The sequence below is a fragment of the Paramormyrops kingsleyae genome, chromosome 1 (assembly GCF_048594095.1).
Source record: "Paramormyrops kingsleyae isolate MSU_618 chromosome 1, PKINGS_0.4, whole genome shotgun sequence".
Taxonomy (NCBI): Eukaryota; Metazoa; Chordata; class Actinopteri; order Osteoglossiformes; family Mormyridae; genus Paramormyrops; species Paramormyrops kingsleyae.
Window position 1 is genome coordinate 11,697,935 of NC_132797.1, and position 22,016 is coordinate 11,719,950.

General features: G+C 49.8%; 1 protein-coding gene across 6 annotated transcripts; it reads right to left on the reverse strand.

Annotated features, from left to right (window-relative positions):
* Window positions 1-44: 44 nt before the first annotated feature.
* Window positions 45-20,978, reverse strand: lrmp (lymphoid-restricted membrane protein). Of its 6 annotated transcripts, none has more exons than XM_023816706.2 (39): window positions 20,328-20,978; window positions 19,137-19,771; window positions 18,723-18,833; window positions 18,178-18,358; window positions 17,761-17,819; window positions 17,262-17,337; window positions 16,501-16,659; window positions 15,975-16,092; window positions 15,522-15,572; window positions 15,248-15,325; window positions 14,848-14,904; window positions 14,327-14,386; window positions 14,011-14,075; window positions 13,828-13,921; window positions 13,578-13,712; window positions 13,325-13,426; window positions 12,275-12,426; window positions 11,055-11,463; window positions 10,319-10,538; window positions 9,515-9,567; window positions 8,737-8,854; window positions 8,541-8,634; window positions 7,927-8,050; window positions 6,213-6,256; window positions 5,724-5,791; window positions 5,479-5,586; window positions 5,303-5,394; window positions 4,714-4,789; window positions 4,463-4,523; window positions 4,337-4,364; window positions 4,036-4,176; window positions 3,696-3,830; window positions 3,446-3,590; window positions 3,034-3,077; window positions 2,809-2,877; window positions 2,068-2,123; window positions 1,649-1,744; window positions 1,230-1,331; window positions 45-985 (listed from the first exon to the last, which is right to left on the reverse strand). In XM_023816706.2, the coding sequence occupies exons 2-39, from the start codon at window positions 19,756-19,758 to the stop codon at window positions 742-744; spliced, it is 4,647 nt and encodes a 1,548-aa protein (XP_023672474.2). In that variant the 5' UTR covers window positions 19,759-19,771; window positions 20,328-20,978; the 3' UTR covers window positions 45-741. The 6 variants fall into 6 exon arrangements, with proteins under 6 accessions (XP_023672474.2, XP_023672472.2, XP_023672475.2 ...); XM_023816704.2 differs by having other exon boundaries at window positions 6,213-6,259; window positions 20,328-20,977; XM_023816707.2 differs by lacking the exon at window positions 2,809-2,877 and having other exon boundaries at window positions 6,213-6,259; window positions 20,328-20,977.
* Window positions 20,979-22,016: the final 1,038 nt, after the last annotated feature.

Below are 22,016 nucleotides of genomic sequence, written 5' to 3' on the forward strand. Positions count from 1 at the left end.
TGCAGGGTGTGAACTGCAGGCCATCGACAGACGAGACAGCAGCATAGAATCAGTTGTTTTATTGTGAAAGTTTCACGTTACCCTTTTCCAGATGTGTACGAATTCATAGTGGTGAACAACACAGCAAGAACAACACACAGTGTCCCATAAGAACAAAAATTCCACACAACCAAACAAAAATGCAATAAAATGGTAAAATGAAAGCTTCACTCAAAAGAATGTATTAAAATGGTCATTTATTACCACTTAAATATGCACCAATAAAAATTTACCTTTTCCGGCAGCTGTGTCTGAACTACTAAAGTGATTTAAAAAGGCAGCCATGCAAGGCAACCCAGGTGTCTAAACTGGGCTCAGAAAGAAAAAAAAAGAAAAAAAACAAGTCCTTGATATATTAACAATAAAACACAAGTGTTTAAAACGAAGAGCCTCCATTGGTCAACAATTTGCTGATATCTGCGACACGATTGGGCAGTGTTTGCAGGTGTCAGCGCTGTGGTCCACGGTATGCCCCCACATACACAGTACAGAATGGGGCACAATGAGGTTGACATTTTTCTGAATTTCCGACAGGCCACGACGATCATGGGGGCGCGTTCAGAAGGCCGTGAGCATCAGCAGGATCACACTGCTGACACGGTCCAAGTGCTCCACCTTCACTCATAAGAACAGTCCATCCGGGCAGCTAGTGTCACCCTCCGTCACATCCCCCCCATTCCCCAATGCTGGAGCCACGGCCGCTCACACTGGCGGCTGCCCATTGTGCCTCAGGCCAGTGTACGGCCACAGGAACTGCTGGATGGTCACCCAGGAATCACCGGGTCCGACGGGCGCCGCGTCCACCGCTGGCTGCAAGGCCACGCTTGCCAGGAGCGCCAAGAGCCCTGCCAGCAGCACCGCCACCGCAACCGAAAGCCACAGACTCCGGCCGCCCTTGGGCACAACAGGGTGCGATGCCACCAACGAGGGTGAGGTCTGGTCTGGCCTGACGGGAAAGAGAAAGATCTGAGCGTGGGGAACGGTCATGGGGTGATGGTGTGTGTGAGTGAGGAAGAGGAAGGATGGGTCAGCGGCAAGACGACACCAAGAGCACAAGAATCACAGAGCAGCCAGCGCCACCGGTGCCAGCCCTCACACCAACACAAGGGCTGGAGGGATGGAAAGGAGGAGGGGAAAAAGCGGCTATGCTACGCTACGCTAATCAAAGCGTCGGCAGACGTCCCACTAACTTCATGGATGACATAACAAGCGACGGCACTTTGCTGCCCAACTTCCTCTCTGCATTCTCCTCCTTTTGCTCTTCAGTGAGGGGCTGCCTCTCGCGTTCGTACCTGCAGGCATTAATAACGCACGCTGTGTGGGCAGCTTGAGGATCGGGCAGAAGCCGTGCGGCCGAGTTTCCAGGCAACACCTCAACTGGCGGCGAGACAGTGTGCATTTAAAATGGCATGAGAATGAAGTCTGAGATGGGAAAGACCGGTCGTGCATGGAAAAGAAATCGGCCTCTCGCTTCAGCTAGCCACAGTGATTCCCAGCCTGACAGAGCAATGCATGCAAATGTGATGAGATCAATCACGAACAGGTTCCGCCCGTTTAAGGGGATTGGTCAACTTCACATCCACCAGTGCTCTCCGCTGGGAATCCTTACCCCTTCATCGAAGAAGAATCCTCACTCTTTGCCCAAGCACAGGAGTTAACGACACGCTTTAGCGATGGCTGCAGACTGTTCTTCCCTGCCGTTTTCCTGTAACCATGGAGACAACAGACAACCGTTCACCTGCTTCAAGCAATGTCATGGTTTACTGAACGGCTTTTAGGTTTTTGCTTGAATTGCTCCTGGGTACCCATGAAGCTGTTATAACACTATTATACGGAAACAAGGATTATTAAGAAAAAGGACCCATTTTTCTAGGGCTCACAAGCCACCTGAGAGAAAACCTGCAAAGCATTGATAAAGAACTTGGTCGATTTTAAATCAATAATCCTCTCCAACCACCATTCAACACATACTAGAAATTCCCACTCAGCAATCAGCACCCAGGCAACTCAGCATTAAGCAAGACCTACCATGAGCTTCTCCTGAGTGTTTCTGCTTCTATGTCTGTTGTGTCATGTGGCCTAGTCTGCAGGTGGGAAGAGATGGAGAAACCACACATCAGGCGTCCATTGATCATGTGAAAATGCGCCAAGGCTAAGATGCTAATGTCATGACAAATCAAACTGCAGCAAAGACTGGGAACATAAACTGATTTGAGTTTTCAATATGACATCCACGTTCTCACATTCATATGATGTAATTTTATGTTCAAGATGGAGACAACCACATGGATGGATGAATTGACAGATAAACAGGAGCTCACGGAAGGAGTGGTAAAGTGTAAATGGAGTGGGAAATTAAGCAATTCTTCAGAGCAGTTACTTGATACTTCCTAGTTTCTGCTCATATAGAACATTCACTGACCCAGTCACTGACCCAAAGTGGAGTTTAAATGCTTCAGCAGCTGTTGCTCATCCTCACTGAGTCTAGGGTTGCAAAATTCTGGGAATATATGGGAATAATTTCCATATATTCTTGGTAATTGCCATGCAAAGTTTTCAAATTGGAATATTTCCAAAATTCCTCAGCGTAACTTCCCATTGAATGGAAAGTTTCTGGATAGTTTCCAGGAATGTACCGCCCCTTTGCAACCCAAATCGAGTCTAAGAGCTTTTAATTCCAATCTAATAAAGTAGGAGCTCCTGCCATAATCTGAGTGCTCAACACTGTTCTCAAGGTGTTTGGTTGATGAACAGGATGGCATCTTTCACCATGTCAAAGTTTGCGGGTCCTCCACTGTTCCGGGGGATAACTGCAATACTGACGCGTCGTGTGGAGGGCTGATGAGAGGGGATTGAGCAGAGGTCAGTGGGGTGGGGTCACTACGGCGCTGTATCCAGCCTGAGACTGGTGTTCCACTCACTGCAGGCTGAACCTGCAGAAGAGCCACACAGGTGACCACATGCTATTGATGTCTTTATAAATATCCTAGTTACCTTGTAGTACTGAGATCCTGACATTTTCTTGTTCCGGAAGTCATCTGGAGGGGAACATGGAGGTACCGTTTTAGATGATACTGATACATTTCAATTCATTCATTAATTCATTCATTGTTATGCAGGGCCACAGTGGTCTGGAGCTTATCCTGGAAACAACAGATGCAAGGCAGGGAATAAACCAGGATGAGGCGCCAACTCATCGCAGAGCACTCATTCTTACACAGGATGATTTGGCAACCTTAGTGTATTTGAACTGTTGAGGGAAACCCCAAGATGTCAAGGGGAAAACATGCAAACTCCCATGTAGACATACTCAACACGTGTACAACCCTGGTCTCCAGACGTAACTGGGCTAACCCAGGTGCCACCGAATGCAATTTTTTTCAGAAAAGAATTACTGCTGAGTTACCTCTTTCAAGAGAGCCGAAAGACCTCTCATTCTGTATGAGGGTCTCTTTCAGCTCCATTAGCTCAGCATGCTCTTTGGTGTACATCCTCCTCAGGTTCTCCACATGCTGGATCATCACCTCCACCACCTTGCTGACCCGGCTCTCCTAAAGAGGCACACAGGAATGATATCAGTTTCCAGTGCATTTACCCCTACAAGTCTTAATGCAGTTCCCATTCACCACCCCCCCCTTCCCGCCTGGACACCAGACCTGGTGGATGGCCCCCAGCATCTCAGAGCGGGTGGACACTCGGCTCATTGATTGGATCAAGATGTCCAGGTTCTTGCCAAGCCTCTGGATGATCTCCATGGACTGGTTGTCATCGCTGCACAGGGGTAGCAGAGCCTGCAGAAAATGGACACCAACACCCAGTGTTAGAGACTAATTCGTAGTCTTACCAAGAGTTCTGCTTACCATGACTCTGGAATGTTCTGAAAGCAGGTCTGGTGGACCGAACAGATCTGCTACATTTTTACCTCCTCCTTTATGATGACCCAATCAAGGTACCCCACATTGTTCCTGAGGGTGGTGCCCTGCTTTACTGACATACCAGGAGCAGCCCCTGGCAGCTGGAGACCTCCCTCTTCATGTTGTCCTCAGCCAAGTCACGAGAACGCTCCTCGAGGCGCAGCCGCTTCTCCAGGGTGAACATGTCGCACTTGAAGCCCAACGACAGCCGATGGAACTCGGTCTGGGTGACAAGTCGCATGCAAACCCATAGTCGATAAGTGATATAACCTTAGGGATACACACTGAGGGGAGAAGCATGCCAAATACAGAACTATCCGAACCGACCGGTGTGGGGTAACAGGACACAGGATATTTGAATCCAGCTTTTTTTCCCAACTCACCTCAATCTCTTTTTCACTCTGAGACAAACTGTGAGCAGAACAATCAATCGTAAGTGAGGGACAAAAGCGGCCATGAAATATTACTTAGAAATTAAACTAAAATGTACAGAAGTGCTTGGCACCGACCTGTCTTTGTCTTCCTCTTTGTTCTCGTCACTCACGTCTCCGTCATTTAGTGGATTCTCACCTGTATGGAAAGAACCTCCTGCTCTTTAAAAACTCACTGATCCTCTAAAATTATTTTTACTCTTCAAGTAAATTCATGCCTGTCCAATCTGAGAATAAAATTAAATCATTTTGCTATGAAAATAGCAGGTCCCGTACATCACGACCTGTAAATCACGATACCACTCTTAAGCATGTGGTACACAAATTACCTTCTTTTTCTGACATTTCTCCCAGATCTTCCTGTGTGTTGTTCTCCTCAATAGCTTCCATGCTCCGTGAAAGTACCTGACCAACAACATACACCATCTTATCTTCTCCTACAGCACATAGACCTTCTGGACCAGGGGTAAGCAACCCTGATCCAGGAGGGCCGGCATCCAGCAGGTTTTCTATCCTACCTGATGAGTTACTGTTCACCCAAGATCAGGTGTGGTTCAGACACCAAGTGGGATGGAGAATCTGCTGGATACTGACAATCCAGGATCAGTGCTGCCTACCCCTGTTCTAGACATTAAACTACCAAAGATTATAAGAACTTTGTACAGTAGCTCAGATATTTATTCTATGTCAATCAAGTTCTCAACACTGTGGTAACGCCTGGGTGATACGTGCTACAGTTCCCCCCTATCCAAAGTCAGACACCTTCTAATAAACAGTGAAAGAAGAATCACCCACCTCACCCCCCAAGCAACCCACTCATAAGAAAGGTAATTTCTTTGATCAAACATGTGACTTGGTCTAAACATGTGCAGATGAACAGAGTATCAGACTAAGCCTGGGCGACCCACGGACACCTACCATTTCCCTCTTAAACTTATTCCTCAGGTTCATGGAGTCTCGGAGTGTCTGTGGGCTCTGACCTCCTAGCGCTGGTGGTGACAGGCCATCATCTGCAAGGCAATGAAAGACAGGGGTTCACATGAGTGCACAAACCTGATCAGGTCCCGAGCCAATGGGGAGACGACGACACCCACCCTTCACGTCGGCTGTCACGGCGCGATTCTCCGCTGGATGGAGAGGACCTCTGTAGATTGATGTCACAGGGCTACTATCTCCTCTGCCTGCCACCAGTTCAGGGGAAGCTAAAGAGAAATAGAGAAACACCAAAAGAGAGACAAGGAGAGAGAGTGAGCGAGCACTGACTGAGAATAAAGCAAGTGATTCATGAGCTAAGCCCAAGAATGATGTCAAACCACACCCCGGCGTGGGCGTCCCCTACCTGCTCTGCTCTTCTCTTCAGGAAGAACCTGCATAGCCTCCTGTCCCTTTCCTGGTGTCAGCGGCAGACTAGACATGTGACAGTAGAGTGCCACATTAGCACATTGCTATGCACTGAGCCACCGCGCCATAGCGTCAGTCAGTTAGCACATCGCTACGCCTTTCCCCTATTGCCTCACTCCTAAGCTATAGTGTCACAGTTAGCGCATTGCTATGCATTTGCCCATTTCTGAATTAGCACATTGCTATGCATAGTTCTACTGCGAAATACATTATCAATATAGGGCGTGTTCAAACATCTCAAATGCCATTATATTGAACATTTGTCAATGATTTGGGAAGAAAATCGCAGAAACATGGGGGGGGGGGGTGTTTGAATGGGACATCCAGCAAGTCACTTTTATAACTACCTTGATAAAACTTTCATAAGTACCATGAAAAAATCAGACTGCATGATGCCCATTACAGCAGCTGATGTAACGACACTCACCGATCCGCCGTGTTACTGCTGGATGATACCTGGTCCACAGATAACTGCTAAACAAGAACAGTAAAGAGATATGAAAACCAGGCCAGGCAGCAGACAGGCGAAAGACAGGAAATCTTCGAGCAGTACTCAGGCCCACCACCAGGGGGAGAGGAGACCAAGCTCAGAGCTTCATATCCTAAATTCCACAACTTTATAACATACACAAACTTACTATCGGCAACTGCACTTATTACCCCACGCTGTTGATATGCCATTATCAGAAGCAGGTTCACTATTACCTGTAATTCAGTCATAAACACAGGCTTCTTTTTATCATGATTAGTTGCTGATAACATTCATTCTTGGAAAACAGTAGCAGGGACGGTGATCCAGCGATGACCAAGTACACAGCCTCGCACATGGAAAACTCCACATTACACCGTACAGCTCAGTTCCATATTTTAGGCTTTAGTAAATGTAGCAAAACGATAGTTAAGTATCAATTAAAATTTGCAAAGTGCATGGAAACCGGCCTGATAGCAGAACACCTAGCGAGACGGCTGAGCGTCCACACACAGCCCGTCACAGCGGGATACGGTGCACATGCACACACAGCCCTGCGGCAACACACACACGGCACCCCGTACCTGAGCCCACGGCACGCCCGCCTGCGAGGAGCCCGGCGTAGACAGAGCGCTGATCCCAGCCCGCGATCCTCCAGAAGGTGCAAGCTGACGCCTCCATAGCATAACGCTACCCGCTCAGCCCCCACGCGCCATACTTACATAAGACACCCTTACGTAAAGTTTTAGCAGAGCTTCTGCAGGCCACGACCCCCATCGGCTTCAGCACAGCAATCTGTCCGGCTCTGACTCGTTCAGCCTTTAACCCATTGATGCCATTAGCGGTATGGTTAGTTAGCTGGTGAAGACAAGCGGGTAAGGTCTTCCATAGCAGATGCCAACTGCAGACTACAGAAAACCAGATATACTTGCAGTAAAAATGTGCATAATAAGTAATCTAATGCAAGGGCAAAGGGACAGCAGGACACCCTCAATATGTAAATGTATCTTCATTTGTGTGCCCCCCCCCCCCCCCAAAAAAAAAGACCTTTGCATTTAAATTGTGCCCTTCTCCAATATCAATTTCTCCCTTATCCCCTTGCCCGTAACCAGACCATCACTTAGGACTTTATTGCTTCTTCAGTAATATACTTGAAAACGCACCAACTCCGATAGTGTCCCCTTCCCACGATGCACACTGGTCCCAATAACAAAGGTCAAAGGTCACAAAAACCAGAGGTCACAAGGCAACATCTCTTTAGTGCACACTACCCACTTTACCCTCATCGATTCTGAAGGCCACCTCAAACGGACAGACACTCCAGTGGTGCCACCCAGCTGGAATCTGCACGCATGCACGGTACACAGGCCACCCGGCACTTCCCGTCTCCTAGCGACCACCCTGGCGTGAACGCGGCTTCCAACAGCCTCCTCACCTCGGAAAACCCGACTCTGACTCCATGACAACAAGCACAACAAGCCTGACAGCACCACCTGTGGCAGGACCATGTGAAGGGCTTGCTTTTCAGAGCAGAAGTGAAAAGTGGGGGGTGGCATTTGGCAGTGTGAGAGGGGTAAAAAAAATGTCAAAGAGATGAGAGAATGTGAGACTGGATGAGGGCGGAGCATGACAGCACCTCACTGACGATCTTGAAGGAAACCTCTCCTCTGACCTGCTTGTCGCTCATGCCGGGAGCAGTGGTATCCTCCTTCCAGATGGAGTCCTCCTCCTCCTCCTCCTCCTCCTCCTCCTCCGCAGGCGGACAGGCTCCTCCACGAGTCAAGACCGGGCGGGACCTGGTAAAGAGGACGCGCGGGGATGAGGTGCAGATCGGGCCAGAGCGCAGGAGCTGAGGAACCTGCCGGTGACTCCGGCAAACTCAGGAGAAGACTGACGCAGCCCAGTCCCGGCGCTCGCCATGCGCACGCAAATGAGGAAAGTCAGCAACCGCGCTACACCACCCAATCTGAAGGGGCACCACACCTCGTTTGGGTGTGCGGAACGCATCGCTTTGCATTGCAAAGTCTGCCAGCAGGCAGGCAGGCAAGGCAGGCAGGGAGGGAGGCAGGGAGGGAGGGACATGGCCCACATAATTACCACACAGCCTAAATGCAGCATCTGTTGCTCAGCACAAGTCTGAATCAGACATTACATAAGCTTATCGCCTTCCGCTGATGTAACGCTGCCTGATATTTACTCGGACAAGTAGAAACTTTACAGGCCGTACAGCAGGGACAGGTATTAATAAGCATGACTGGGACAGTTCACGATAAACGGCAGACTTACCCAGCCAGCAGCGTCAGGTCCTGCAAGGAGCCCCCCTTTGGCAGGGGAAGCCAAACACGGGATGGGGGCAGCAGCAACTCCAGGGTTAGTGCGTCTGAAGGGTGGCAGGCCGTATGCAAATAGCGTTAATTAGGTGGGTGCATCTCTAAGTGCCACAGACCGACAGCTGATGCATGGACAGGAACAGAGGCCTTACTGATGAGGTGGAAGTGGGAATGTGGACGAGGAGAGCAATCAGAGATCACCCCCGCAGTCCAGGAAGCCCCATGGGTGGAGTCCTCAGGGCTACTCCATTCTGCTACTCCATCTTCCGGCTGTGGAACACCGATATCACTGACAGGGATGGGCAGCGGTACACGACAGATGGTGATCAGGAGTGCACAAGTTAAAGTAAAGGTCTATATGTTTGGGTTTACACGCTACCTCGTCCCCCTGGTTCCTACACCCCTGGGGATGGACCTGCCGTCAAAAATAGGCCAAGTTCCCTGAAGCCATGCCTTGAATGTATAGATTGTTTAGCATTTCGGGCCAATTTCTAATTCCAGTGAGTGAGCATTAAGTAGGACAAGGAGGTCGGATCGCAGAAGTGTCATGGAAGCCTGACTTTCTAGCAGCAGAGCTGCTGGCCAGCCTCCACTCATCTCACAGGGTAGATACGAACCCTCCCAGTGCACCATGGGAGATGTGTTTGCTCAGGGCAGAACAACCCAGTGAATCGGTCAGCATTCATTTGTTTAGCAAATTTATGAGCCAGGTGAGTCCCATGTGAGGGAAAGTGTGTGGGAGAATACTTTATACGGGAGTCCCTCATAATCCCTTTGGCATCAGCATGGAGGTCACACCTGGGTCCTAATTCATCAGCCTGGGGCTGTCACTCCTCCTGCACCTGGCACTGTGGTCAGGGGACCATGTAGACAGGAAGTCTGATTCATAGGAAAGTTAAGCATTTATGGACCAAAAACACTGGCACTCACCTGGAGAGATTGACCATGTCTTTGAAGACCTTCCTTCACCTTTCCTACACTTGCTGAAACAAAAAAAAAAAGTCAGAATGAAGTTTTGAGTCCTAGAACTGGTTTCATGCCGGCGTAGTTTCTGGGGTCCAGTGACCATGCTGACCGCGTGACTCAGAGTAACCCCCCCTGCACCACCTCACATGGCACGACGGTGTTAGGAGCTCAAGCTGAACCTCTGAGCTGATGAAGCTTGCCTTTCCATAGAGGGCTGATGTATCTGAACATTGACACCACTGAGGATGAAGTCTGAGTGAGATAATACTCTCATCGCATTCAGAACTACTTAAAACCAGCTCTCATCCACACTGTTCTGTGCCACTGCCATCCCATAATCCACCCCACACATGGCCATGGGCATATGGGGAGACACTTGAACAGCCATTTGAACAGTGGGTAATAAAAAATGCACATCTGTGATGCTGTGAATCTAACAGAGAAAAGCATGGAAATTTCGGAAGATATTTGAACAATTGGCTTTAAAGGAGATAAACATTGATAAAGTGACAGAGCAGCTGTTGCATCAGGGGCCCTGGGAAAGACACGCATGAGGGGGCGGAGCACTGGCCCCAGCTGAAAGCTGATTGGCCCTTGCATGCCCTGTCACTCAGATTCCAAACTTATGATTGGCTGATAAGATTGCCCCCTCTATATGAATTAAAGCCCCTCTTTTGCCTAAACCTTAAAGAAAAAGGAAATAAATAAATAAATTTAAAAAAAAAAAACATTGTGGTGGTGGGCTGCCGCAGAGAAGATAAGACTCACCTTCCAACACTTGCCTGGAGCTCTGTCCAAGAGGCACTGCGAGGGTGAGAGGAAGGCTGGCTTGCAGCTCTGCCCCCCACAGGCCCCCAAGGTCCATCTGCTCATCTTCATCCAAAGCGTTTATCTCCTCATTCTGTTGTCTGAGCAAATCACCTTCTGCTTCACACACCCTGATCGCTCCTTCCTCGCCCAGAGCGTGGGCACCGGACCCTCCCCAGACCTGAGGACCGCGCCGTAAGTGTTAGTCGGTTTTCTATTTCTAACACGCAGACGGTTGTTCTTCTGCAAACCGAACAGGAAGTACAAATGTGTGGAGAAAGACGAAAAAGAAAAACTTCAGAAACAAAAGGGGAGAGTGAAGTGGCATGAGCGCCCACGCAGCCGGCACAGCTCACCGAGTCCTCTGGAGTTTCAAACACCTCCCACCCGTTTGTGCCGTTCCACTGGTCCGCTTCTCTAATGCACTTGAGTCCCCCCCCCCCATCCATCACAATTGCCAGCGGCTGTATGAGACCTATGGCAGCCTTTCCGTATCGGGATGAAGCGCGATGTGGAGGAGGAGCTGCTACCTTTTGCCCTGCGATGCTCTGCTAACACACGCTAAGAAACTGACCTCCAGTTCCTGGCAAATTCCTTCCTTGCTCTGCATACAGCCACCGCATGTCATCTTTGGCTTATTTGTATTTTAGCATCATCATCATAATCATCATCATCCCCAAACCCGCGTAAAACTGACCTGAAACAGATCCTCCTCCGTCTGTGAGCTAGCATGAGTGCCCTCTGGTGGGGAGAAGTCTTCAGTTCGGGAGCTGGTCTCGATGCCGTCCCATGGGAAGGCCTCTGTCTGGGAGCTGGCTTCGACACCCTCTTGTGGCAGGTCCTCCTCGGTCTGGCAGCTGACATCGTTTCCCTGCCTTATCGGGTCTTCGGTTTGGCAGCTGGTCTCGATGCCGTCCCATGGGATGGCCTCTGTCTGGGAGCTGCTATCGACGCCCCCCTGTAGCAGGTCCTCCGTCTGCGACCAGCTGTCGACGGCCTGCCACGGTCGGTCCTCAGAGCTGGCATCTGTGGCCTCCTGGCCAGACATCTGGAGTTGGGCCAGTTCATCGCGCAGCTGCTGTTTCTGACTCTCCTGGTCTTGGACCCTGAAAGACATGCTCTGCTCAGACACACGGAACCGGAGGAGAGAGACCGATGAACCCAGAACACCAAACAAAAGAGGGAAGAAACAATGAAATGCAGCTGGAACAATAGATTACACATCTGAGGAAACAGAAGAACAAAGGATAGAAGGGAACAAAAACACCACTTAAGGTAAGAGTGGATGAAACAATGAAGTTCTGAAGGCCTCCATCTCTACCCAGTCCACACCACCCAACATCCAGACCCCAAAACTAAGACCATCCAGTGAATCCTATGACTGGTAGCAAACTATGGATCCTGGCCCCTTTCACCTCCCACTACATCAGGGTTATTCAACTCACGGTCCTCGAGGTCCGAGCACTGCTGGTTTTCCAGCCTTCCTTCACCTGTCAGTCAGGTGTGAAGCCTCTGACCAATCAGAATCAGTAATTATTAAACAACTACCTGGGAGAACTGAAAACACGGCCTGGATTTGGAATCGAGGTCCAGAGTTGAAGAACCCTGCACTACATCATACTGTATCAAGCTGGGAGTGACATGTCACCAGCATCAAACGTGGCTCACAAATGAAGACCCAAGACCTGAAGGCCCGATGCAGGTGGGATTACAATCACAGCTCGATTTAACTTAAAGTGGATCAATCCAGTCAGCGAGAGTCCGGTGACCAACCCGCCATCCATCTGGAGGCCATTTCCCCCAAATCCTACATGCAAGTGATGGGAGTCCTACTCTCCTCCACCTCTTGACACTCCCACTAAAAGAATCGCCACCCCCCCCCCCCGCATGTCCCTGAAGACTCCACCCCCCCCTCACCTGACTGACAGGTGCAGGATCTCGGTGCGGGACCTGCGCATGTTGCTGGCCATCTTGATGAGCTCCTTCTCCAGCGATGTGGTGTACTCTTCCAGCTGCTCTATGCTGCGCGCCCAGTTCCTCCGCCTCTGCTCCAGGTCCACCTGCAGGGTCTGCGGCGGAACGGCGGACGGCTTCAGAAGCTTCCCAGGTTACCAGAACCGCTCTGTCAGGGGTGCAACAGCTTCCCCGGCTGTGGCTCCATCTAGCCTGCTGCCCGCTACAATGGACAGTTATGTAATAGCCCAGGCAAGGCAACCCAGCTACTGGGAACCCTGGGATCAGCCTTTTACATAATCCTTAAATAACTGGGTATGAGCGCGGAATGTGTCAAGCGGAATGGAACGGAGAAAATCACTGGAGAGGAATCTGACAGGTCGAAATGTGGTCAGCAAAGCGTGGATCCATGGAAATTCTGATGACGCATTTTACCAAATGGATACATCTCTGAATTCAGGAAAAAAACAAAACAGCAGCCCACACAGTTCATTCACACTTCCACAGACAATAGTCTTTATAGCGAACCCAAGAGGAGCGGCATTTGCTAGCCATCTGCGTGTGCGCTCGCTTACAGACATGCGGAACCGGGAGAGACTGGCGCTCCATGGGCGAGGATGTGGAGTCGAGGACCAAAGGGTAAAACATGAACAAGTCCCGAGTCCTCAGACGTCAGGGAACCAGGAAGCTCATCAGTAAATATCAAGCTATACAAGTGGATCTGGAAAATCAATCCATCCATCCTAAACTGCTCATCCAGGTTCTGGGTCACGGTAGCAGTAGTCTGAGCAGGTATGCAGAGACCTCTCTCTCCCTAGCCAGCTCCTCCAGCTCCCCTGGGAGAATACCAAGGCGTCCCAGGCCAGCCAAGAGATATAATCTCTCCAGTATGTCCTGGGTCTGCCTTGAGGATCCAGGAAAAAGCTTTGGGTAAAAGGGTGGCACACACACACACACACACACACACACACACACACACACACACACACACACACACACACACACACGACTGACCTGCATTCTCCTATCCCAGCCACTGTCCAGTTGTGTGTAGGTCTCAAAAAGCTCCTTCACTGCACTCAGGACTGTATAACTGTCCTCTTTAAAGTCTTGATTCTGAAACCACCCCGCCCCAGTACAGACAGTCAGTTGGCTTCAAAGAAAAATGTTACACATGGAGACTAGAATCACACTTCATTCAGACTATACATCCCAGCTACGTCACATCTGACCCTATATATCCCATGATCTTTGAGCTGGACCATACCAGTTTGCTGATGACTGCCTTAAACTCCAGGGACATCTGTTCAGGCGTGGGTCCCTGGAGGAGGAGGAGAACCTCCCGATCCAAGGTCTCATCCAGTGAGGAGGCGAAGAAGGAGGAGGAGTGCTTTTCCGGGACCTGGGGAGAACCAAGATATGCAAGCTGACCAGAACGTGCCGGTTGTACGTGGGAGGTTGCAGGAGGTGCAGGGATGGCCTTTGGCTACCCAAGTGGTCAAGGACGCGTGACTGACCTCAGGTTTCCCTTGAGCGAGAGCCAGCTCTGCCTGCAGAGACCCCGAACTCATCTGGTTGAGCCTGTACGCCACCGAGAGGGAGAGACTGGCACTGCCGAACAGACAACATGCGTGGTCTCAGTGTCTGCATGCTTGAGAGGGAGAAGGTGCCCACTTGGAAGAATAGGGGCAGACACTTACACCCCCAAATCGGGCTGCATCATCTGCATCTGGCTCTCCAGCCTGGCTTTGTCCGCTCTCAGGACCTGGAGCCAGTGAGGAACACACACACACACACACACACACACACACACACACACACACACACACGTATCACAGAAAAGTCCAGACTGAAGACTGTTTCTCAGGTTAGTATTTTTATTATTAAAAACTGATATAAAAGAAAAAAAGTCATACTTTGACTTCAAAGGGAAAATTCAGAGTAAAAAAATGAGCTGCTTCCAAGGCAGGAGTCTCCCCCCCCCCCCCGATTCAAAACCAGCATCCGCAGGCTCACCTCAGTGACTGAGGAATACTCAATTATGGCTGCCTTCAGCTCCTCGATTTGCTGATTTCTCTGTAGAGGGAGGACATCTTTGTTAATTTACGGTCAGACGTGCCAAACGCAGCCATTTACAGTATGAGCCGCAGGTGACACAATGATACGGAACTGGACAGACCTCTCAGTGAAAGGAATGACCACAGTACCAGGAGAAACCTATAAATAAATCCTGCCTAGTTTTAAATATATTCAGTGTATTTCAGCCGCTCCTACACTAAACACACCAAGCGCAGCCAGGTGTTAGACATGAAAATAAACAGGTTCTGATCTTACTGCAGTAAGGATTCCCAGCACATAAACGGCCTACTGTGCTGAGAGTAAAGGCCAGAGAGACAGTAAGCAGAGACAAGCTGACTGGGCATCTCCAGCACCATCCCAAGCAGACCATAGTCACCGCTCGCACATTCTGATTGGCCCGTGACGCTGTACTGGATAAGCTGATGGATGGACATCCTGACTGGAAGGTGGATGCTGACCTCCAGCACCAATGCATCCTTCTCATTCAGGAGTCCATCAAACGCGTGGATCTGCACCTGGAAGAGGAACATGGCACCTTCATGCAGAACAATCTCTGAAGCTCAAATCACTCACTTTTAGTGCACAAATTTTGTCATTTCGTTAGCAAATCTTCCAAGACACGGTTTTATACACAACAACTATCCCATAATATTTCCTGTTTACCATGGTCGACCAAATAAGCCTATATAAGGACGCCCCATAAAGACATGACGACAAGTCCGACAAGACCACCATCTTGCACCATATTCCTGGCAAAAAAAGATGCTTATTTTGCAGCTAGATTTGAACCACACGATAAATTAAATCTTCGTATGTTGACCAAAGCAAAAGAAGAATCAGCCAAAAACACAGACTTACTTGGAGGTCAGTATTGAGGTCACACAATTCAATAATCTTCTTTTGAAGATCATCACTCTCCATGGTGATCTTAAGGTTCTGGTTACAAGTTAGGGGTTTGGGATTATTAATGGGTATTTAAGCCAAGAAACCTACAGCACGCACGTAACATCTACACAGGCATTTAATATTCAATACTACATGCAGTAATATAACATTTATGTTCAGTTATGTTTATTGCTACTGACAACCACGTAATATTCGCTTAGCGAAGATCAGAGTGGAATTAAAGTGCCTCCTCTTGAAGAGATGCAATCTTTGAAATGAGGCCTTGATTCTCCTCCTCCTGCAAAAGAAGAGGAGCGGTGGTGCACTTACATGCTTATTCAAAAGGCACAGGGTGACAGCAGCATCAAAACATGACTTGGCGCAGAGCTTGGTCCCAGCTAAAAGGCTGACCTTGCAGTTTACAAGTAAAGGCCTTCCTACGAAATGTCGAACAGAGTGCACAGCTGGGCTCCACAACCCTGGTCCTTGAAACCAATTATACTTATTTTTTTCTGTCAAAGATAATTACGTTATCAACACTAACAAAACAATGTCTCACAAATGCATGTTTGAAACCAGGGTTGCAGACAAAATGCTCCTGATTATTAATCCACGCGCTGAAGACCGAGCATGACTGTCCAGAACTCGCTAGATGTGCCCCAGCGTTAGTACGGTGAACCAGTCGCGACCGGACACTTACGGTCTGCTTACTCTGGGCTGACACCCGGGCACGGCCCTCCTCGGAGGCACTGAGAGTAGCCTTCATCACCTCCACCTCCTCCTTCAGCAGCTTCTCTTTCTGGGCCGACTGCTGACCCCTGCAGGATGTACCCAGTGCTACATCAGTCACCATCAAGTTAAATAAACAAATAAATTAATGAAATGTTCCATGTGCTCTGACCATGCAGGGCATTTAAGATATCAGCCATGAAGATACAGGATGATCATGCCCCGACCATTTCACAAACGAGGTCGCTCATAACAGCCAATCAAGACTGCAATTTAGCCTCCCTGCAGACCCCTCCAGGAACTACAGAACAATCCTGAAAGTTCATCTCCTCCTACAGGATTCAGGAGAATCCTTGCCAGCCAAATCCTCTCGGGTAAACATGGAAGCCATAAGCATCAAAGTTAAGCAAGAGTCCAGGGTCACATGGAGATCTGGACGAGTTTTGGGATACATGGGCAGAAGCCGGGGGCTGAAATGGATGAAAATGAGGATGTACAATTTGGCCCGGGCCAGGAGCTCCTCGTTCTCCTCCATGAGCTTCTGGTTGGATTCTTCCATGGTCTCCATGGCCTGCTTCAGCTTCCTGACCTCCTCTTGGAGCTTGTGGTTGTTGAACTGCAGGTCAGCCACACAGTACACCAGGTCGGAGGTCTCGCTGGGGACACAGAGAGCAGCACGTCAGCCTCGCTCACCATCCTCCATTACCTCAGGTGTAGGCATTCAGCTTTGGCCAATGTACTGGTCATAACCACACAGGTATATACGCCAGTGTTTCCCAACCCAGTCCTCAGGGACCCCAGACAGTCCATATTTTTGTTTTCTCCCGGCTCCCAACACACCCATTCCAGGTATTCTGAGTTCTTGATTGGTTGGAAGCTGGGAAGGAGAAAAAATGTGGACTGTCTGCCTGAGGACTGGGTTGGGAAACACTGATATACGCAATACACCCACTTGCAAGATCTCTCTCTTTCTCTCTCACACACACACAATCATATTAGAAGTTTTATATTCAAAGAACCAAGTGGAGATAGGATTCTAATAGTTTGATGCTCTTTTCAAACCGATCAGAGTCAGGGCCGCCCAGCCATTTCGGGGTCCTAAGCAATGTCTGATTAGCCAGTTGTCATTTATTAACTTCCTTCCCATTCTGACAGGCTCCAAGTCAAAATATCTTAAAGCAACACCAAGGTCTTTTTCGTCAGTCTGCATGTTGGACTCCACAAAGCAGAATGGTGGGGGGGTCAGTTTTGTACTCACAGATCACCCCGTGAAGCCTCGCCCCCAAACGCCTCCAGGCTGCCGGAGGTCATGTTCAGCAGTGCTGATCGCCTGGCTGTGTGGGGACCGTGGCAGGAGCCCAGGGGAGAGAGACCCGGCATCGGGGGAATGACACACTTCACTGTCAATCACAGATGCTTGGCTGATGCCTTTCGACAAAGCTGCTTAACAACAGCATCAAGCTGACACCCCCAAGGATTGTTCTTTAATCTTATTGTCAAGGAACCCTTCAAAAATTACAACTGCAGAACATAAATGGGAACCAGGCCATTAAACATTTGCATCCACTCTGAACTTGAGCTGAAGCACATTGAATGTATTCCCTCATGATTTATAAAATGAGCAGATGCCTCATCTACAGGTGAAGAACCCCCCCCCCTCCCACCCCCCATCTGCCTACTACCCTTGTGTACATAACCAACCAGCCATCCGAATAGCAAGTCTGACTCAGAACACACCAAATGACTATTAGATTTACCTGACAAGCTGTCTTTGAGTTTCACCGATTCCTGTGTCAGGTCTTCCGGAGTGCAGTCCCTGGTGCGAGGGGAACAGGCATTATTGAAATCTACAGACGTGAAAAAACGAAATCAGAATCTGACAAGCAAGTGATAACACACAAACTTACACGAGAGAGAGTGAGAGTGAGAGTGAGAGTGAGAGAGAGAGAGAGAGAGAGAGAGAGAGAGTCTTACTGCGGCATCTCGGCCACGGCTTTGAGTACCGTGCTGTTCCGGAACCCTCCAAATCCACCAAACCCACACTAGCAGCCTTTGCAGTGCGTCATCACACCCCCACGTGACAGCTAAGCAATACGCCAGCAGTCTCTGAAATTACTGCCCCCTCTAGGAGACACCCAGCCCACTGGGCCTGCCGGCTGCCCCTCCGTATATACCCCTGGTTGCGGCAGTCTTCGATCCACTCCTTCATGATGGCGTGGTAGGTGTCCAGGTCGATGGAGACGTCTTTGCGCTCTGGATCCAGCATGTTGCAAAGCTCCTCCAGGCCGCTGTCCTCGGAGCCTCGGCTGGTGGTGTGCCGCAGGTAGTCCACAAGGCAGGACACGTACACTCTGCCTGGAAGCAGGGGCCGGAGTTAGAGGCATCGCCACGGCGACTCACCGGAAGTCATCCCGCTGCGGGCTGCTGGCGTATGCATCAGATGAGGGGGCAGTGAGAACTTCTGTAACACGCACCGCCCACGCCACTGACTCATACGGGGCGCACCGGGACCGGCGGAACACAGCGGAACCCAAAACGCTGCCATGGCAACACGGACTCGGAAAAAATTACAAGACACAAGTTGGACGGTTTCTCTCCACCGTCCCAGGTTCCCCGCCGTTTCATACGACACATCCCACACGGCGAAAAAAGACCTGCGCGTTTGGGGCGAAGTGACAATGAGCTGCTTCACACCTGAACGCGCCTCGCTGGCACGTACCTCTGCGCTGCGTGTCGCAGGCGTGAAAGATGGTGTCCAGCAGGTCCTCTTCACAGATGAGACTGATTTCCGCCATGGACTCCTTCCGGTCCTCCGAGGGGCACAAGGTACCTGTGCAAGGTAATTGAGGGGATGTGGGGGATGGGGGGGGGGATAAAGAGGTACGGACCCCCTCCAGAAACCCCCCTTCCTTTGATGTAACGATGCTTTTGTTCCAAGACACTAACTTCAAATTGTTGCTTCTCCAGCCACAGACAGAGAAAAACACTAAAGCCCCAAAAGCAGGAGATCTGGCTGGTCGTTATATGACAGTGTTTCTAAGACCAGTCCTCGGGGACCCCCCCCACCCCCCCAGATGGTCTACATATTTACTCCCTAAGGACTGGTCTGGTATCTGAGACCCCAGCTACTCACCATCCCCCATGGAGAGTCGCTTCACCACAAGGGCGGGGTAGCCTCCCCCCCCATCCTGCAGGTTGGAGCTGTCCGTGGAGCAGAAGTTGAGGTTGTAGGAGAGCATGCTGGGGGTAGGACTCTCCTGAGGGTCCCCGTCAGATAGCCGGCCCCCCCGCTTGGTGTAGTTGGTGCAGCGGGAGAAGCTGAAGAAGCCTTCGTTGGTCTGGGTAGCGGGGGTGGAGCAGACTCGTGACCACGGCCCCCCCTCACTGGGTCCCCGGCGGTCAACCAGAGCGCTGGTAATGGTATAGGTGGTGTTGGTAGGCGTGGCCAAGTAAGATGGGGTGTGTACGACTCCGGGGGAGCCGGTGGGGGTCAGCAGGTCTGCATCGTGGGGCGTGCATGGTCTTCCGGGAGTGGAGGGACTGGGGGGCTCGCTGTCACTGCGCACTGCACGCTTCTTCAGTATCGCCTCCAGGTTGTGCCGCAGGCCGCACTGCGGACTGTCATAGCTGCGCGACCGGAACTTGGGGATCTGGAAGGGAGAATTAGCCTCTTGGTCGCGGCGCTGGATGGTGCGCAGCTTCCTGCATATGCTGTCCACTGGGTTGTGCCTCCTGGGCATCACACCCGCGTCCATCGCTGGGCGGCGGCTAACGAGGGAAGCAGCGTAAGGGACACACTTACACACCCCGGTTGGGGTTTACCGCAAAAAACACACGCACAGAGGGACTAACGAACTATGAACTAAGGTGTATAAATGCATCAAAAAACAGATCCATCCACAACGTCGGTTTTAATGCTAAGACGGCACCATTCTTAACTTACGATAAGTCAAGCAACCAGTTTTTTTTTTTTTTTAATCAAAAGCAGCCGGTGCTACACTATAATTAAACTTGAGATTAGTCAAGTTGCCTTCTAAAGACGTGTAACATGTTCCTGATGTTTTTACGCAACTAGAATGAATGGATCCATAATGATAATGGGCACGTTTGACCCGCTGAGTAATTTTACAAACCCTACAGATTCCTGCCGTTTCACTGACTATTCGGCTTATCAAAACTCGTTTTAAAATGCCTCATTTAAACTACTGAAGGGAATTATAAATGAAAAGGAGAGACTAAAATATCATAAAGACTTCCAGCTTTGCTCACCATACTAATTCTTGCTACAACACCACCAAAATTAATTTCCGTGTATTAGAAATACCTTTATTATCCCGAGTTATCCTTCGTTTACGACTCAACACTACGTGGTGGTTTGAAGGCTGCTCAGTTGTTTTTTGTTATTTCTTTCGCTTTTTCTGTTTTTTTTTTCCTTTTCTTTTCTTTTTCCAAACAAACGCAGGCTCCTGCCGGGAGTTCAGAGGAGCGCAGCGGGCTGACGCGTGCTTTTTAAGGGCGTTCTTACGCTACAGAGCCGCACCTGCGTAACATCCATGCAGCAGTGCGCCTCCGAGATGACCGCTGTCATGTACATTATTACCGGATTTCCGCAAGTGCTGAGCATTAGTAATGCCAAGTAATATCTAATTGTGTGGCTAGAAATTATATAACGGCGCTTCTGCTCCTTGTGTAATTTAACGTCGCCCCCGAGTGGAAACTTTGAATTCTACATTTAGTCCCACGTACTCTGAAAGAGTGCGGTCCTTTTGCCTGTACTAGATCACATCCTGATTTGTTGCTTTAGCAGACCCGTTAATTAATCAGATTTAATTTACTCTTATGAATGATACTTACACTGGCTTTGCATATACGAACAGTTTCAAGCCACTGTTGCACTAATAATCATACGTAGGCACATGCAGTTATATGGCTACAGTGATGTGAATGAAAAATTACATGTGTTACCCAAGCTTAATATAGTTGATTTATGCACGGCAAACAATACCAAGTCATTAAGATGAATCATACTGTTCCTGGTGGCTGTTATAATTCTGTTACACTACCTGTGAACAGAATCTTGCAAACTATCCTATTTTTATACTGTGTCTAGATTTAAAATTATATATAAGTAACAGGCACACAGTATGAAAAATTAAGAAGGGTTTAGCTGAAGTCTCACTTTACTTTTTAATGTCAGAGTGCTGACTGGTCCAAAGAACTCAGATATCAGGGCTCAGAAGTCAGTCTTCTCAAGGACACTGTATTAGGGTGAAGTAGCACAGATTAGCATTAATTGTTTTATGATTTCAGCAATGCGGCCTCATTAATCACCCACTGACCTGACTGTTACAGTTGGTTTGCTGGCCCAGTTTTATGGGTTATGATGAAACTGCGACTAACCTTTCCCCCTGCACTGATTCACTCCGAGATCTCTAAAATTTATTGGGCTGAAACTCATGTTGTAAACATCTTCGGCTCTTTAGATGCATGCACACCCCCCGCACGGACTCCTCACACAGACTCCTCAGACCCCTCACACGGACTCCTCCCACCCCCCGCACGGACTCCTCACACAGACTCCTCCCACCCCCCGCACGGACTCCTCCCACCCCCCGCACGGACTCCTCACACAGACTCCTCACACGGACTCCTCCCACCCCCCGCACGGACTCCTCACACAGACTCCTCACACCCCTCACACGGGCTCCTCACACCCCTCACACGGGCTCCTCACACCCCCCGCACGGACTCCTCACACAGACTCCTCACACCCCTCGCACAGACTCCTCACACAGACTCCTCACACAGACTCCTCACACGGACTCCTCCCACCCCCCGCACGGACTCCTCACACGGACTCCTCACACCCCCCGCACGGACTCCTCACACAGACTCCTCACACCCCTCGCACAGACTCCTCACACGGACTCCTCACACCCCCCGCACGGACTCCTCACACAGACTCCTCACACCCCTCGCACAGACTCCTCACACCCCTGACGGACTCATCACA